The sequence below is a fragment of the Phasianus colchicus genome, chromosome 2 (assembly GCF_987193195.1).
Source record: "Phasianus colchicus chromosome 2, bPhaCol1.hap1.1, whole genome shotgun sequence".
NCBI classification, from domain to species: domain Eukaryota; kingdom Metazoa; phylum Chordata; class Aves; order Galliformes; family Phasianidae; genus Phasianus; species Phasianus colchicus.
This window is the reverse complement of record NC_143437.1, coordinates 87979357-87995932: the sequence shown is the minus strand read 5'-3', so window position 1 is coordinate 87995932 and position 16576 is coordinate 87979357. Positions and strand designations below refer to the sequence as shown.

The 16576-nt window shown below is 37.5% G+C and overlaps 1 protein-coding gene across 1 annotated transcript in view; it reads right to left on the bottom strand.

Annotated features, from left to right (window-relative positions):
* Positions 1-16576, bottom strand: part of GCLC (glutamate-cysteine ligase catalytic subunit) — a 33577-nt gene that overhangs the window by 3596 nt on the left and 13405 nt on the right. The window contains exons 2-15 of the mRNA XM_031611358.2: positions 16172-16284; positions 14655-14837; positions 12160-12273; positions 11413-11471; positions 11185-11321; positions 8343-8417; positions 7364-7480; positions 6492-6630; positions 5863-5975; positions 5079-5171; positions 4261-4365; positions 1417-1498; positions 1226-1329; positions 1006-1126 (exon numbers count right to left, since the gene is read on the bottom strand). Of these exons, the coding sequence (XP_031467218.1) occupies positions 1006-1126; positions 1226-1329; positions 1417-1498; positions 4261-4365; positions 5079-5171; positions 5863-5975; positions 6492-6630; positions 7364-7480; positions 8343-8417; positions 11185-11321; positions 11413-11471; positions 12160-12273; positions 14655-14837; positions 16172-16284 (1555 nt within the window). The remainder of the gene's footprint in view (positions 1-1005; positions 1127-1225; positions 1330-1416; positions 1499-4260; positions 4366-5078; positions 5172-5862; positions 5976-6491; positions 6631-7363; positions 7481-8342; positions 8418-11184; positions 11322-11412; positions 11472-12159; positions 12274-14654; positions 14838-16171; positions 16285-16576) is intronic.

The following is a 16576-nucleotide window of genomic DNA, read 5'->3' as shown; positions in this document are numbered from 1 at the left end:
GAGGCAGGAGAAAGACCTGATTTTTGCCTCAGTTTTAAAAACTAGCTGGAATGTTCTATAGCAATCTTCAGTAATTAAAAAGGAATGCAGCACTAATTTAAAACTAATGAATGTATCACAAATAAATAAAATTTGTTTTCACTTGTAAGACCGTGGTCCTGGACAACCTGATCTAGTACCAGATCTGGAGCTTGGTGGCCCCGCCTTTGGCAGGGGCTTCAGCCTTGATGATCCTTGGGGTCCCTTCCAATCCAAGCCATTGTATGACTGAAGTTAACTGTCTAGCTAAACTGAGCGTGGCAGGCACAAGAAGGATTTGTATTTCAGCACAAAGCTGCTAACGACTGTTAAGCCCAGTTCTGAATGAAAGCCCTCGGCCTGCATCTTCTACTCAGTACACTGCCGCATTTTAAGAAGGAGCGTAAGAAGTCATTATACCACCCATCTGAGAAGGCAACGTAGCATGAAAAAGGCAGAAGAACCCGGTTTGTTTTGAGTTCAAGGATTTTCACTGCTTAGAGAAGGGCTTTCTTATCAGGGAACTAAACACAAGTCCCTATGCTCTTGCATATCAGAGCTTAACCAAATTAACGTCACCACACTTGGGAGCCACACCCTTTGCCAGGCTATCAGACCCAGCCCCACATACTCATAAAATTCAATAAAGGAGAAGGGATTAGTTTCTATAGGATCATAGACACTGGCAAAAGCAGCACAAGTGCTGCTGAAAAAAATATCTTGGAAATACAACTGCAGTTTGGGAGTAATGTACCAATTACTCCTAAGTTAAGTTCTAAAATGGATCACAAAACATTTATGAACAGAATTAAACATGACCTAATTTAAGCCAAAGGACATGTCAGTCCTTTGCTCCTAAGATTTAACACTTCACCAGAAAGTCACAGTTGCCACTAGTTCTACCCAACTGATAATTAGAGAACATCCTTATTACTTTCAAAGTAGAAAAACAGCAGGAAAATCAGAGCCTGAAAGTGTCAAACATACCAGATGCTCTCTTTTTTATTAACTTCAGGTAGTTTAGGATGGTGCATCTTGTGTCCACATCCACTTCCATGTTTTCAAGGTAAGAATTCAAAATTGGGATCAAACCAGGAAAGACTCCTTCCTGTATGAGAGAACACAGTTAGCATGAAACATGCTTAGTCAATTCAGGGAGGACGAAGGAGAGGGGAAGGCTGTGTGTTCCAGGTAAAGAGGCTATGACCTTCCCGTTTATAATTGTATCAATGCTCATTAAGGTGTACTCTTCTGTGTCTGTGCTTGTCCCATTTTGTGCAGAGCCACATCCATCCACAACAACATTTCCACCTTCATGAGAGACAAAGGGAAAGAAGTCAGTCAGAAGAAATGTAGTAATTATTGACAATCATGTTGTTAGATTGCTTGCTGAGATACCTTTGCAAATATCCTTTCTGAAGTAAAACATTCCCTGCCGAACAGCATCTCTTTTCTGGGCCATCTTCATATTTTCATCCACCTGGCAAAGCAAGTATTGCAGAGATCAATGGCATTTTAGAAAGTAAGGACTGTCCAAACTCTCACATTAGTTTGGAGTCTCATTAGTTGAAAAATCTCCCATGTTTTTCATTGCATTACCACATAAGACCAAACTCTGGAAATAAGTATTTACTGGTTCTGCACAAAATCATGAGAAGGTGACACTATAAAATCAGGTCTCCAGCAGGAGAGGTACTACATTAGAAAATGCTATGTTAATCTTTTAAGTTGGACATGAAAACAGAATGCAACTGTGTTTAACATTCTGATTTTTTTTTTTTTTGGATGCGTATTCAGATGCATTTTAATTGTGTACAGACAAAAATTGCTATCTTCCTATCCATAGTTGGCTGCTTTTATTAACAAGGTCATTGAGATCTTCTGAAAAGTTATAACTGTATTTAAGAAAAGTTAAAATAAACTCAAACTTCCAGTAACTTTGTAGGGGAATATCCCATATCCAAACATCTGTGAAATACTCAGAGATAAGCTGCTGGAAAAGTAGTTCCACATTGCAGACTTCCCAGAAAACCTACAAACAACAAAGCATTACTCCTTAGTTTACAGGCAGAGAATTTATCCAAGCTCTTTGGTGGGTGTATCCTCAGGGAATTAACATCGCTTATTTTGGACACTACTTTTACTACACTGCCTGTTGAAGAAGGGACACTAATTGCTGAATTCTGTGTTTCATCTTTAAGGACAATGTGAAATCATCACTGAATTCTTACCTTTCAATGCTTTGCTTTTCAAAAGTCTGTTTTTGTTCTTTCTGTATTATGGAATTTATTCACACACTAGCTACATGAACAACAGCAGTACTCAATCAGATGGAAGAGATTAATGTAAGATCAGTCTCAAAAACCTGCATTGTTTCTTTTTAACTGAAAGAGGTGAGTTTACTAACAATTGTACAGTTCTGTGTTGCATTACCTGCTAAATCGCTTGGCAGGCTCAGACAATTTGATTTCTTCATCACAGACTCTCTCCATATTCTTTCTGCACCTAGACTCTGTTTCAGTCTTAACAAGTATTCAATAAATTTGTTGTGCTTTTGAGACATTCCACACAACAATGTCACTATGCACTGTATTATTTTTGGAATCTGAATTCCCTAACATAAGTAAGAGAATTTCTCTTTGTAGGTTTGGTATGATTTCATATTGTAAGAGATCACACACCTGTATGGTACAACTACCATTAGTTAACAACTTCAGTATATTTCTCCATTTTAATTAAACACGTTAAGAAAAGCACCAGGACACTATGCAGACAGCACTGCCAGTGCTTTCGATTATACAGTCTGCCAAAAGTCTTCAAGAATCTTTAAGGTTACCCATAACATTGCAGGACAATCCTGTTACGCTAAGGGGGAGGTACCCTGGTTAGGTACCTCAGTTCTCCTTCCCTTCTCCTCCAAATATGAACAACAAAAAAGAACACAAGACACACACTATAACCACATTAAAACAAATACCTAAGTAAGTTTGTTTGAACTCCACGGTCTATTTTCCCCGTAAAACAGTAGAAATATGCCCTTTTTGAGTCTCAAAACATTTTTGTGACAATGCTCTTTATCAGCATTTCTGTAGCTGCTTGACATTGTTGGGCACCACAGGAATTCCTATGCCAGGAGCAAGCAGGCCTTCAGGAAAGCATTTTGTTTGGTGTTCACTAAACAAGCATGAAGGCACACAACAGCCAAAAAGGAAAACTATAATATCACATGGCCCTGCTCACTGAGATACAGCAGCAGGACTGTAGAAGGAACATGTGACTGAAATGAAGGGTATGGTTTGATGCATGCATTAAAAAAATGATGTATTTACAGAACTCTTTCATTTAGCATATAAGCTTTATTACAGTTGCCAGTTGTTCCTTCCTCCTTTTTCAGAACTTGCCCTAGAATAGATTTCTATTTCTATGAATGCAGGATAAACTTATGTGGAGATGTAAAGATCTGGACACTGGAATTGAGCAGTAAAAACGACTTTAAACTTGTGCTGGAAGAATAAATGCAACATCAAATCTGGATTTTAAAATGTAGAAATTAAAAGGACCAAGCGGAGAAAAAACCAAGGAGGCATACATTTTTATGAGCTGCTGAAAATGTGGATCTTTGAGGGAAGGGGCAGCCCAGGCAGCCTGATCTGGTGACTGGTGACCCTGCCCATGGCAGGTGGGTTGAAACTAGATGATCTTTGAGGTGCTTTTCAACCTAAGCCATTTTATGATTCTGTGATTCTAGGAAATCAGATATGTAGAAGGAGTTAGGTTTGGGATTCTGAGAACAGCTTTATTTTTACATTTGTGTCAAAGCACCTTTCATAGATACTCCATTTTGGCTTTGTCTAACAGGGTAACGTGTGCCTATATTCTTACTGCTAAAAGCTGAAAGCTAAATTCACCTGCTCTTAGAAGGAATAAACAATAGAAATAAAGACATCCTGTAAACAGTTTCCAGACAAGGGCCCATCAGCCATTTTTAAGGGAGTCATAAAACATCAAGAGGCAGCTAACAATACCCCTGCAAGCTTAACTCCATTAGATGGCAGTAAAATATGTGCAATTGCATAACTTAAATTGAAGCAAATGACTGGCCCAAATGAAAACTGACGGAAAGACAGAAACGACTGCTCAGTAAGCACACTCACAGTAATTCCTAGATTGCAGAGGATAAAAATTAAACATGATGCAAATATTTTGCAATTAGCTCCAGTAAATCCCATCTTTCACACCTACCTTGGACAAAGGAATGAGAAAATCCAGTTTGTATGACAGAATCACTCGAGTTAGCAGTACCACAAACACAACATATGCAGAGTTTTCAAAGTCTGTTAACTGGACCTAGACATGAAAGAATTAGAAATGGTATTACACTAGTGGGAACATGCCCATAGAAACAGATGGCTATCTGAGAGAGTTTAGAATGGTTTGACTCCAACAATTCACACTGACATGTGTATTCATACACATTCTATTAGCAGAGACAGTGATGTACGTGCTGGAATGATCATGCCTTCAAGTGCACAACACAGTGTGGACACTTCAACAAGTTCAACCCTTTAAACCAATGCCAAAGCACACTTGTGTTTCAAAAGACTACCTAATAACCTGTATCTACAGGCTCTGTGTAATTAGAAATGCATAATAGCTTTTAAACTCCTACTTAAGGGACTCAGCTCAGACAGCTATAAAATAAAAGCACTTGTAAAACACAGAACAGTGACAGTGGAATTGTTCAATACCAATAAATGTACTGGAGAAGTAAGGTCCCTGGAAACTAAATGGGTCTTTGTTTGCAGAAGTTTTAGTACAAGCCTAATTCCTTTCCCTGTCACCCTAAATTCATTAGCATGCTTTGCTCTGCTACAGTGGATTCTCCTGTCAGTTACATTCCACAGTTCATGTCTGATTAAATGCTGTCCACTTCATTTGCATCTAGCAACTCAGAGGGAAGAAAACACAAGTAACAAGGGTCTGATACTGAATGGCAGCACATCTAGTACTTTTCCACTTACAAGTAAACAGGTTTTTGTGCAAGTTGATTCTCCCCTTACCTCCATAGGCCTGAATTCCACTCTCCATCCTATATCTGAATTTGGAGGGGGTGGTTTAAATCTCATTGTCTGCCAGTTTGTAGACTGAATGTTCTGCAAAGCACAAGAAATTATCTGTTACAGTTAAGATACGCATCATTATATAAGATAATCAAAGCAAAACCAACTGTCTTACTAATTCCCCAAAAGCAGCTCAAATTAACAGAGAAATAGTTCCAAATTGAGTGATGACTTTCTAAAAAGCATAATATAACTGTTCATCCTCTAAGCAACTATGCTATACTTTCTTATACTATTTTGTTTGACGATTACATGAGACACTACGCTGAGTTGAGATTAAACAGGTCTTTTCCTAAGGGACTGATACATCCAAACGTAAAAATACATAAAGATACCATACTATGATTACAAAATAATAGCTATGCTATACAGATTTTCAGAAGTTTGTGTAAGAGAGACAAATGCATAAGAGATGTCATGCAAACGAGCTTTCAGGAAGTCATACAAAAAAGGAAATTCCCCATATCAATTACATACACAACTGGTTTGTGCCCTTTTAATTTTGTTGTGTTTAAAATATAAGGTACCATCTTCTTCTAAGTAAATGATTAAACAGAAATATGTGCTTATAACTGCAAGTCATATGCTAAAGAACTATCTGAAATGAAAAATTCAGGAAAAAGAATATTCTTAGCCAATATAACCATCCTTCAACTAAGCAGTACTATAAAGAAAGAGAAATTTTACATATATATTTATTACATTCCTCTAAATCAGACACAACCTCAAAATGGTCGGATTCATTTGCATCATCTAGATGTATTTTCTCCTCAAACAAAGTCAATGGGTCTCGAATAAACAAGTGTGCAATATGCTGTGCCAAAAGGTGGTCAATACCTACAAAATGAAAATTCAGAGAAACAATTCAAATGCAGCAAAGGAGGCTCTAAGAAACTATTTGTTTTACAAGAACCTAAAGTGAAAAAATCCAACTCTGTAATACTACCTCAACCCACCACATCCTGCTAAAGTCAAAACGATGATTTTGGGAAGGAAGGAAATGATTAAAGAGAAAAAAAGAACAAGGTCTTCTTTGGAAGTGGCAGCTGGATATTGGTGTGGCTGCCATTCTTTCTGTTTTCTGATGTGCTTCTGTGCCATGTTTCCTAAAGCAGTTCTGTCTCTCCACAAAAGTAAAAGATTAGTACACAATTCACTAAGCTTCTCATGCTGGAATTAGGGACAGTTTCTTGCACAAATATATATATTTTTTACTCTTAAGATCACAGTGCATAGATACTTTCTGAAAAGGAGTCACTCTCAGGAAATCACAATGATTGAAACAAAAACTAAGATATCCCCATACAGTGCAAGCACAATTCTAAACCTGCTCATAATGAAGCAATCACTTACCTTCCTTTATTAGGTGCTCGTAGATATCTTTGTCTATTGTCAAATCAATGTCATTGTATTTCTCACCACATTCAGATAGATAACTGTCTATGGAATCATATCTGGATTTACTGATTCTATAATGGTTGTTCTTCAGTGGCTATATAATTTAAGAATACAATATTTTAACAGCTTGTTAACAATGTTACCTAAGTTTTGCTCACTAATGACACTTACGTCAGAATTATTATGCTGTTTTAAAAAACCCTACAGCCTCAAAATTATTAAAAGCATGACTCTTAAATGGAAACATTTTCCTGATGTAATCAACATTACCCCGACTATCTGGAAAGCATTATTATACCTATTTCAACACATACTGATGCAGTTTATAACACACACACTGCTAGAAATAGTCTTAAACTGGGTAGCTCAAGAAGTATTTCAAGTAGACTTTTTTCTTATTGTTACACTGTGTGTCTTAGATACTAATTCATTCTTACAGAAATTGCTGAAGTTCTAGCAATTGCTCCCTTCATGTAGCTCCAGTTTACACTACTGGATTACTCAGCATCACCTGCTATTTAACTCAAACCAATTTCTGCCTTTTGGGCCTAAGCACATCATGGAAAATTTAAACATGGGCAATTTTAGCAACTGTGGAGGAGTAAAAGAGGAGTTTAACTGAAATTCCATACCTAATTGAAAAGGTATTTGCTTCTATAAGCTGTACAACCAACACGACTGCTTACACAATTTCTTCTGTATTTACCACAACAACTGCCAAATTCCCCCATCAGGGACTCTGATGACCACAAGCAGAATTTGGTATTGATGAAAATTTAACATTTTTCTCTGAAGAAAAGCAGATGCCTACTACCCATAGCACTTACCTCTAGCCCTCTCTCTTCTCGCGTTCGATCATCCACAGATGCAGATATTACTCCCCAGCGACAATCAATATCGGACACATAGCCTCTGTAGAATGGAGATGCAGCACTCAAGGCCATCTAAAAGAAAACAGCCTGACATGAAAACAGAAGTACAAGCCAAGGAGCCAAAAACAGTGCCTTAATCCCACAGGAAAGGGAAACTTGCTTGAAGTATACATTTCAGTTTAGCGTGCAGACAAAGTCCATATCACAAAGTCTCTCAACCCCTATCCCCATAAAATGCCTGAATTAAATGTCAGCATTTCTGAAGTGGCACCTGATGCTCTCCACACTTACTACCTCAGCATTTAAGGAACAGAAAGCTGATGAAGTAGAAGAAATTTCATAACAAGATCAGCAAGCACGGTGCTTCCGCACTCATGAAGTTCACCCAGCAATCTTTTTATTTCTGTTTGGCAGGCACTGCAGCAGCAAAGCTGCAATATATCTCACTTAGAGTAGGAGCTGTTCACCATCCAAAATAGAATAATGTTTATTTTATTATAATACTTGCTTCTACATGCTTACAAAAGGACAGATGTAAGTGAAACAGACCAAAGCCAAAAATTTAAGAATTGCTTAAGGAGTGACTTCAGCCATTTTCCATGAAAAGCTTCCCCAAATGCACTTCAAGAAGTATTCAACAGAAGTATTTTTCATGTGTTTAACAGGGTAAAGTTAGAGATATAAGGTCTGTTGTATCACATGCTTCTCTTTCAAGATTGTAACACACTCCAAAGCAATAGCTCAAATTCATTAAACATATTTGGACGTTAAATGAATGACACTGTTAATGTGATAGCATAATAAGAGAAATAAACATTTTACCCAGAATATTAAATTGGTAGCTAGCATTTAAGGTCTTAATTCAGATTTTATTTTTCACATGTGGTGGCTTTCACACAATGAGGATGTGATGTGACAGAAGTGCATTACTCACCACAATGGGACAGATTGTGGCTAGTTGATCATAGAGATATCTTGCTTCAGAAATGCTGCAAGCCTGGAATGTTACCTGATGGAGGAAGGACAGTTGCTATTACAGTTTCTATAATCTTAGTGCAAGCATAATCTTCCTGGAATCAGAGCCTACGATACTGTAAAAAAAAATCTTAATATCAGAAGTTTATGTGTTTTTTCTTTCAAGATACTTGGACAAGCTTTTGCCTCATCTATCAGCAGCATTTCTGTTACAAGCTTCCTTCCCTACACCCTCCATGTTTATTAAAACACTTCAGATGACAATACTTCAGCTGTGAAGCCAGATACAAAAACACTTGCTAGAACCAAAGAAGAAATGAATTAACATCTACAACACATGTGGGTTGATAATGCGCATTCAGGAAACACACCAGGAACCTACTCACTTAAAACAACAGTCAGATGTAGATGTAAAACTTGCTTTATGTGACAGCTAATCCTGTTTCAATTCCTGTTTTAAAGAACTGCCTTCAGCATGTTTTTGTTTGATCCTGCAACTGGGGAAAAAATAAGCTTTTTTTGTTTACTATAACTTTTTTTGAAAGAACAGTTTTGCCTGCATTGGAGGCCAGGACACAACATGAAAATGATACAACACAAAATTATTTACCATTACTGATGTGGAAGCTGTACCACACAAGTCCCCAGAACCTATCATTTCTTTGCAATTTTGGTGAAATTTGCTCAGAGCAGCATCAAACACAAGATGCATTTCTAACAGATTTATTCCCCAGAGTTCTCAAACCACCACTCCATGCACTTGAAAAACACAGAGAGGGCCCAGTCACCTCAATACTGTTAAAAAATGATAAACAGATTAACATTTTCTGTTTCCTTCTTCCGAGTTTACACATTCATAAATTACAAATCACAGAGTAATTTAGGTTGGAATGGATCCTATCATGACATTATGCAACCTACTTCAACTCTGAATCACCATCACTGCAAAGTGACTTGAATAACACCAGCTGAATACAATTACCTTTGACCACAGACCACAATTAAAATCTCCAACAAAGGCACAAATTCTTAACCTGCCACTAAAGTTCTTCCCATCTGTGAGCAAGTTTCAAAAAAAACCCAAAAAACAAAAAACCCAAAGCAAATCAGAAACATCCAAAACATCTCAGGCTTGGTGCATGAAGCCTGAACAAGGGCAGGAGCACAGCACCATGCCTTGTTCCTCACAGGGGACAGTGCCCATGCAAATGATACCAACTGAGCTGATCAGGACACTACTTCTGACCCCAAAAATATCTCAAACCAAGTTGTATTCTATGTGTTTGGTGAGAAAAAGACAAAAAGTCTACACTACAAACTACAGAAAACAGGCAGGGAGCACGTTATAAGAAATTAACAGTGGTTGGTCTTGGTTACAAGGAATTAACAGTTAACACATAAGCAGCTGCTTACAGCACCCGACAACTTTGTTTTCATTCTCCTTTTTACAATAACAAGAGTCCTGAATTTAACCACTGATTATAAGCTTGATGAAAAGCAAAACTATGTTCTATAAACAGAGATTAACTTTTTTTTTTAAAGTTCAAACAGTGAAAAGCAAAGGCTGGATTTCTTTGTTGGTCTTGCATCATAAAAAGAACTGGCACAAATGAAGCTGGATATAATATAATATTGCATGTCTTTACTTTACACACACTTCACTATTTCATCATAGTCTCCCTAGTTTACCTACAGCAACAAGTAATCATATTCAGCTGTTGTCCAAAACACTTTATCTGTTCATCTTTTTAACTTTCTTAGTCTCAAATAGAAGCGTTTTGAATGTGGTTATTTCTGCCAGTGCTGTGAAACAATAGGAGCTTGGAGAATTTCCTTTAATCTCCTGGAGACCTGACACAAGCCTCTTCCTCACCCTGCTTACAAGCTGCCAGTGCTGGCAACAGGCAGACTTTAACAACAGTCAAATACATCGTCGCTACCATCATCCCCACTGGGATACAGTGAAAAAGAAACATTGAAGCAAACAAACAAAAAACAAGAAAATCCATATTGAAAGAATTAAAGCACTAAGAAAAGGACACTTGGATTTAAACTGGACACTAAGTCCAGCAAATGAATAAAAGTAAAAAGAGGGAATGTATTAACTGAGGAAATAAAAGAAGCAGTATATCCCTCATTAAACAGTAACAGGAGGCAGCTACTCATGTAGATTTGGTAGGTTCATGGTATAAGAAGTGAGAAGGCAAGCAGCTTCTTGATAGGTAGCTAAAAATATGCATTAATGAGGAAATTTGTATGCAGGAGTTAAAGCTGTTTGTAAATAAATGTATACAGAAAAGAGCTATTTATTTCTTAAAGGTGCTCCAATGACCTCTTGTCACTCTTCATTTTTACTGTTCTAAGAATTGGGAAGAGAAAAAATACAAGGTGAATAACCAAAAAACCAAACACATTTCTAGTAGGCAGTTCAGTTTGCATTTCCACCAGGCTCTTTGGACATGCCTGAAGAAAGAAGACAACAGAAGATCTTTCACACTTCAAAAATGTTGGAGTTTCAGGAGAAGGTCCGTGGAAAGGAATGTGGCCAGTTCAAGCAAACCCTTTCAGCAAAACATCAAATTAGCACTGAAAATTTGCAGAAAATAAACATAGTGCAGGCGAACAAACCTGGATTTTAAGAAGGCACTGTCACACATAAATCAGTTACTCTACTTCCCTTTTTGCCACACTGAAAATGCATCAACTACATTAAGCTACAGTAATGAGACACAAGGTAACTTAAAAAAAAACAGTTTAGGAAAGATGACATTCAGTTACATCTCAAAAGTAGATGTATTTACCTGAAGACAGCAGTTGCCCATTCCAAACCCCATAGCGTCCATATATATGAAGTCTGGCTTCGCTGCTTTTGCCGCTTCTCCATCATCATTAGGAAATGTTTCTATAAAGGGCGATGGTGTATTCTTATCTTTAAAGACTGTGTGGAGAACACAGATATTCAGTAACCCAGAGTAACAGACTGAACGCTTAATTTGAAAAAGAAGAAACGATACATTGGATTTACTCACTTGGTACATTTATGACAACCTTCTCTCCTCTTCGGTGCCGAATGTTTCTGGTCAGTGTACTAAAAGAAGAACATATAGTTTCACAGTTAATTTCTCATTAATATTCAAGATTTCAGAATATAAGCTTCCTGTCTGCTTTGAGCTTTTCCTTTGAGATCTGTCTTTCCCTGCTTTACAACAGACTGCAAACTGAATTTTTCTTCACTGAAGTCAGTCCTATTTTGAGGGACTGATGGGCAGAAGTAATAGGCTACTGACCTGAAGAAAAAAGGGTGAGTGAAAAGGTACTGCTTAGTTTTTAAATGATATGATTTGATTCTCCGAAGTCTCACCCTATAATCAAACCCCCTCCTGGACCATACATGTTGTTCGACACTCCGCTCCACTTCGGATGAACCTGGCTAAGTTCAGTACACTGTGATGCTGCTGAAATAAAATGCACTGCAACACACCTGAATAAGAGCTGGATTAACAGTGAGCAAAGTGGTTAACCACAGGATTTCTAACTGGAAACAATTCTGCAGGAGCAAAATCAACACCATTTGTCTGATAATGTCATGAAACTACTACATAAAATTCCTTGACCTTAACAGTTTACTTTAAGTCACTGATAAAAAATACATGGCATCACAACCATCTCTGTCCAAGACCCTGGGATACATGCAGCTTTCTTTTGAAAGTATGCCTGTAATAATTCAGCAAAGAAAAACATCTGGTTTCCCATTCACACTCTCCAAATACTCTTACCTAAATCTAGGATGTTTATTGATGGCTTCATCTGGAAAGAAGAGGGATTTTGAAGCTCCTCCTTCTACTGGCGTTGGCTTATATTCCGGCAGCGTAAATCCAGGACACCCTAACCTGTGAAAGACAATGAGAGTCCAAGTCGTTAAGAAAACAGACTGATTTTAAAAGTGTCAGATGACCTAAGATAAGAATTCTACAAAGGAACAAAAAGAGATTTTTAAAAACTTGTCACAACTTGTGATTTTGGAACTTTGAAGAATCCTCTAAATGTGAAAAACAATAGTAAGCAAGGAAAAGATACACCTATAAGGCATAAAATGCTGAGAGATGATCAAGAAAATCAAAATAAAGTCTTCTGCTTTGGAGCCATCCTTGCAAGTTTAAGAACCATCTGAAACAAGAATAAGTAGCTTTTCAATACAGCTGAGTCAGACAAAATAAAGCTGCATACAATTAATTCCTCCATACTGCATAATAAATAAGATAACGCCGGAATTATCTAGAAAGACTCCAATATTTGGCTATATGAAAGCAGTTATAATCATGCTACTCAAAATACAAATATATTCATATTCCTGTAAAAATGACTTATGTATTTCATTACTGCTTTCTTCTTAGCTTAAGTATACAAGCTGTCCCACAACATTTAAATCCAACTTTATCACTTACGTGATGAATCAGAAAAAATGCTGTAATTGCATTACTCCAGTCCAGAAAGAAAAGTTTTCTGCTCCAGCAACTGTGAGTTTTCTGCTCACAAATTTAAAAGCTGGGATAGTCAGTTAGCTTCTAAGTTAGTGTTATTTTTATTGCAGTTGTTTTAACATTTAAGCAATTTATTTTAACTGAATTAATCTTCAGTTAAAGTTAAAACAAAGCCTACTCTTGATCTTCCTTTTATCATCTTCTTTCTTTTCAGATGCACAGATTTTTTTCTGTTATATGCACATCAACAGACATATTTATTTGCTACTGTAGAGGCTGTAATAACAACAGAAAAAAATCTCTTAAGTTAGCAGGATTAAGACAGCAAGACAGCATAAGGCAGTAATATGAACGCATATAACCTAGGGAGAACAAATCCTGAAGGACGAAGAATCATTCCAAACATAAATCACATGTAGACTGCACATTTTATAATTTACTGGCATTCACTTAAGTCTTATGCATTGCTTCTACAGTCACGTAAAAACTATCTGTATTTACAAGGTGATGAGTCCCTCCCTCTCCCTTTATTATTTGCAAGACTGGCTCTGAAATCTTCATATACAATATTCACATCATCATCTTTTCATTATGTTGCAGGGCAAAATGCAATTCTGTAACATACTGAACTACTGGACTTTATGTAAGCTATCATTACTATAGGAATGTCTAGTACAGTTCTCATATAGAGGAAGTGCATTTTATCAACAGAGAGTTCTTCACGTAGAATACATGAGGGCATTTTGGTACCTGATACTTGCTGCTAAGTCACATTCAGTGGTGTACATACTCTCAGTAAGAATTTAGGGCCATTTCATTCTGTACTACACAAGAAACCAGGTGGTAAGCCCAAATGCTTCTATTCTAATGCAGAACTTTTTTCACATCTAAAAACAGCCAAGCAAAAAAAAAAAAACCAAAAAAAAAAAACACCAGCCAACCAACCAGTGAACCCCACTGCTTTAAGCCTAACTATTTTCATTCATTCAGCTCACCAGGCTGGTCTGAACTAACATACTAAATCCTCCTTTAGAACCATGTTTGAAAGGAAGGTCACAAAGTACAGTTTCTCCTAGGCAATGAAGTACATTCTGAATGCATTTCATCAAGAGTCTCTTCACAGTGAAAGACGAATAAAGAAATGTACCCTTTGGAAAGATGCAGGAAACTCAGGAGAGGTGCACTACTTTCTAGATTCGGTAAATACACTATTATAGAAATTTTAAATCTTCATGTTGTAATGATAATCACATTCTTCTTCTATCGTGTTCAAAGCCATAAAAGGAAGAATGTGTGTGCTTTAGTGAATAAGTAGTGTGGAAAAAAAACAGATCAGGCTAGCCACATTTCTACAAAAGCTACTTATAAACATCAAAGCTTGGAAAATAAACAAAGAGAAACCTTTTGTGTATGATTTGCCATATCAATCCAATACTGCAGGCTATTCTATGTACAATACTTTGTGTTATGAATAAACAGATATTCTATTGCAAAATCATCATAAATTAGAAGCAACCTAGAAGTATAGAAGATGTTCATTTATTTCTGACTCACAGCAATAAAAAGTTTTAGAAAACAAGATTGTTAATTGAGTCATATTTTGCTCAGTTTAATTGTACAGCTTAGGACGTGGCTCTGGGCAGCCTGGTTTAGTGGTTGGCAACCTTGCACATAGCAGGGGGGCTGAAACTAGATGATCATCGTGGTCCTTTTCAACCCAGGCCATTCTATGATTCTATGAAAAAGCAGAATAAGGAGGAAAGCATTACACTTGCGAAAAGCAATCTCACCTTGGAAAAGACGTCACAGTGCAAATAGCCTCATTTTCTTTCAGCACAGAAGCGGCCTCTTGCCTCCTCTTCCTCATGTTGTCTTGAACAGTGTTAAATTCAGACATGGTTCCCCCATATGGTTGCCCAGGCGTGCCTTCAATCATATAGCTTCCATATTCTGGTCGCCAGAGTGTTGGGTGGCTTTAACACATAAACAGCCTTATTTTAATATTTCTACAACTTTACAGAAGATGGATTATTAGCATAAGTTTCAGACAAATGCAACTTGAAAGAAAAATCTCCTGAAGCTGATTATTTGATGGAGTACCACGATGTACATTCCAATGGATCTCACCAGTGGGAGACAGTAAAGAGAAATTAAAGCACAGTTTTGTGCTAGGAAGTTTGTTGTATAACGCAGCAAGCAGAATTTGCTTATGTCATCTTGCAACCACCTTCAGTATCAGTCTCAATCTTTTGTCTCTTGGGGTTTTAACTTGCCACAGCACAAAGCAAGGAAGTTATGCCCAATTTCTTCTTTCTGCTGCTAGTAGAAACCTGGTCAGATATCATGAATTAATCAGGTTAAGAAATGAAGTTTAAGACACCAGCAATCACCCTCAAAAACGGCTTGCTTTCTTGATAAACCACTCCACCTCCACAGAATCCAAAGGCAGAGCAGCATTTCCCTGCTGTTCCTTCACAAAGCAGTGGTTTCAAGCACGAAGACTTAAAACACAGAGATATTTCTTCTTGCAGGCATTCTAGTCCCTCTACTGAGAAGAAAAACAGGCAAGCCTTTCTGGATAACATAAGTTAAGGTGCCTAGGAAGAAACAGACAGGCCTGGCGCACAAAGACCCCTCATCACCACAGCAGTTTTTCAAGCTTCCTCTAAGTGCTAGCTCTTTTCAGCCAAAACACTTCACTATCTCTGATCTCATTTCTCTGCTCAGGAAACATAAATCTGTTGCCACCAACTAGAAGGCTGCATAGAACTGCAGTTCTATGGCTAGCTTAAGTGGGAATATGATCTAATTACTGTTGCAAATTCCACAGGAGAGCAGATGATGGGGAAGAACTGCCCTGCCATTTTATGTCTATCTTCCTAAATCTATCAAAAGTGGGACAGCGCTTCCAAAGATGACAGCTTCCTTAGACAGACCTCATCTGCTCCCACAGTCACGGATACACTGAGAGCACACGTGCTTCACTGGGCAGGAAGCTCTGGTATGCAAGCACTCTGTACACATGACCACAAAACCAGAGCAAGACAAAACAAATACCTAAAACTGAAACTTCCGTGTGCTCATCATTATGTCCTTTGTTTTTACAAGGTCTAAAATAAAAGGTACATGGAAAACCTGCAGATGCACTCAAAATCTTTCACCACCTGCATCCCACTGGAATCTGCAAATATCAATACCTGTGGCTTACAGTTTTACAAAAAGCAGACTTCAAGTTAAATCAGTTGTACAAAATTCTGTACAGCATCCTGAGAAGAGGAAAAAAAAGTAACAGGAAACAGCTACTTACTTGGGGTTTATCTTCTCCCCCTTGTCTTGCAGCGTTTGAAGAACTTCTTCGCCACTCAGCACTAAGCGAACTTTCTTATTCTCATGGTCAAACTTTACTAACATATACTCCACCTTGTATATAATAAAAAGAAAATAAGCAGTTAGTGATAGAGTTTTCCTCATACACAAACTCTCACTGGCACATGATTTCAAGTATCAAGCATGAAGGGATGTCAAATGTCACACTAAACTTAACAGAAGCTTAAAAAAACCCCATGGCTACCTGTGATTATGGTAAACTACACTGGAGAAGATGGCTGCATGCTTATTTCATCTTAGATACTCAACTGAAGTTTCTTGAAATTTGACTTTTTTTTTTTTCTTTCTGACCGCAGACACTTCACAGAAAGATTCTGAGTTTGTA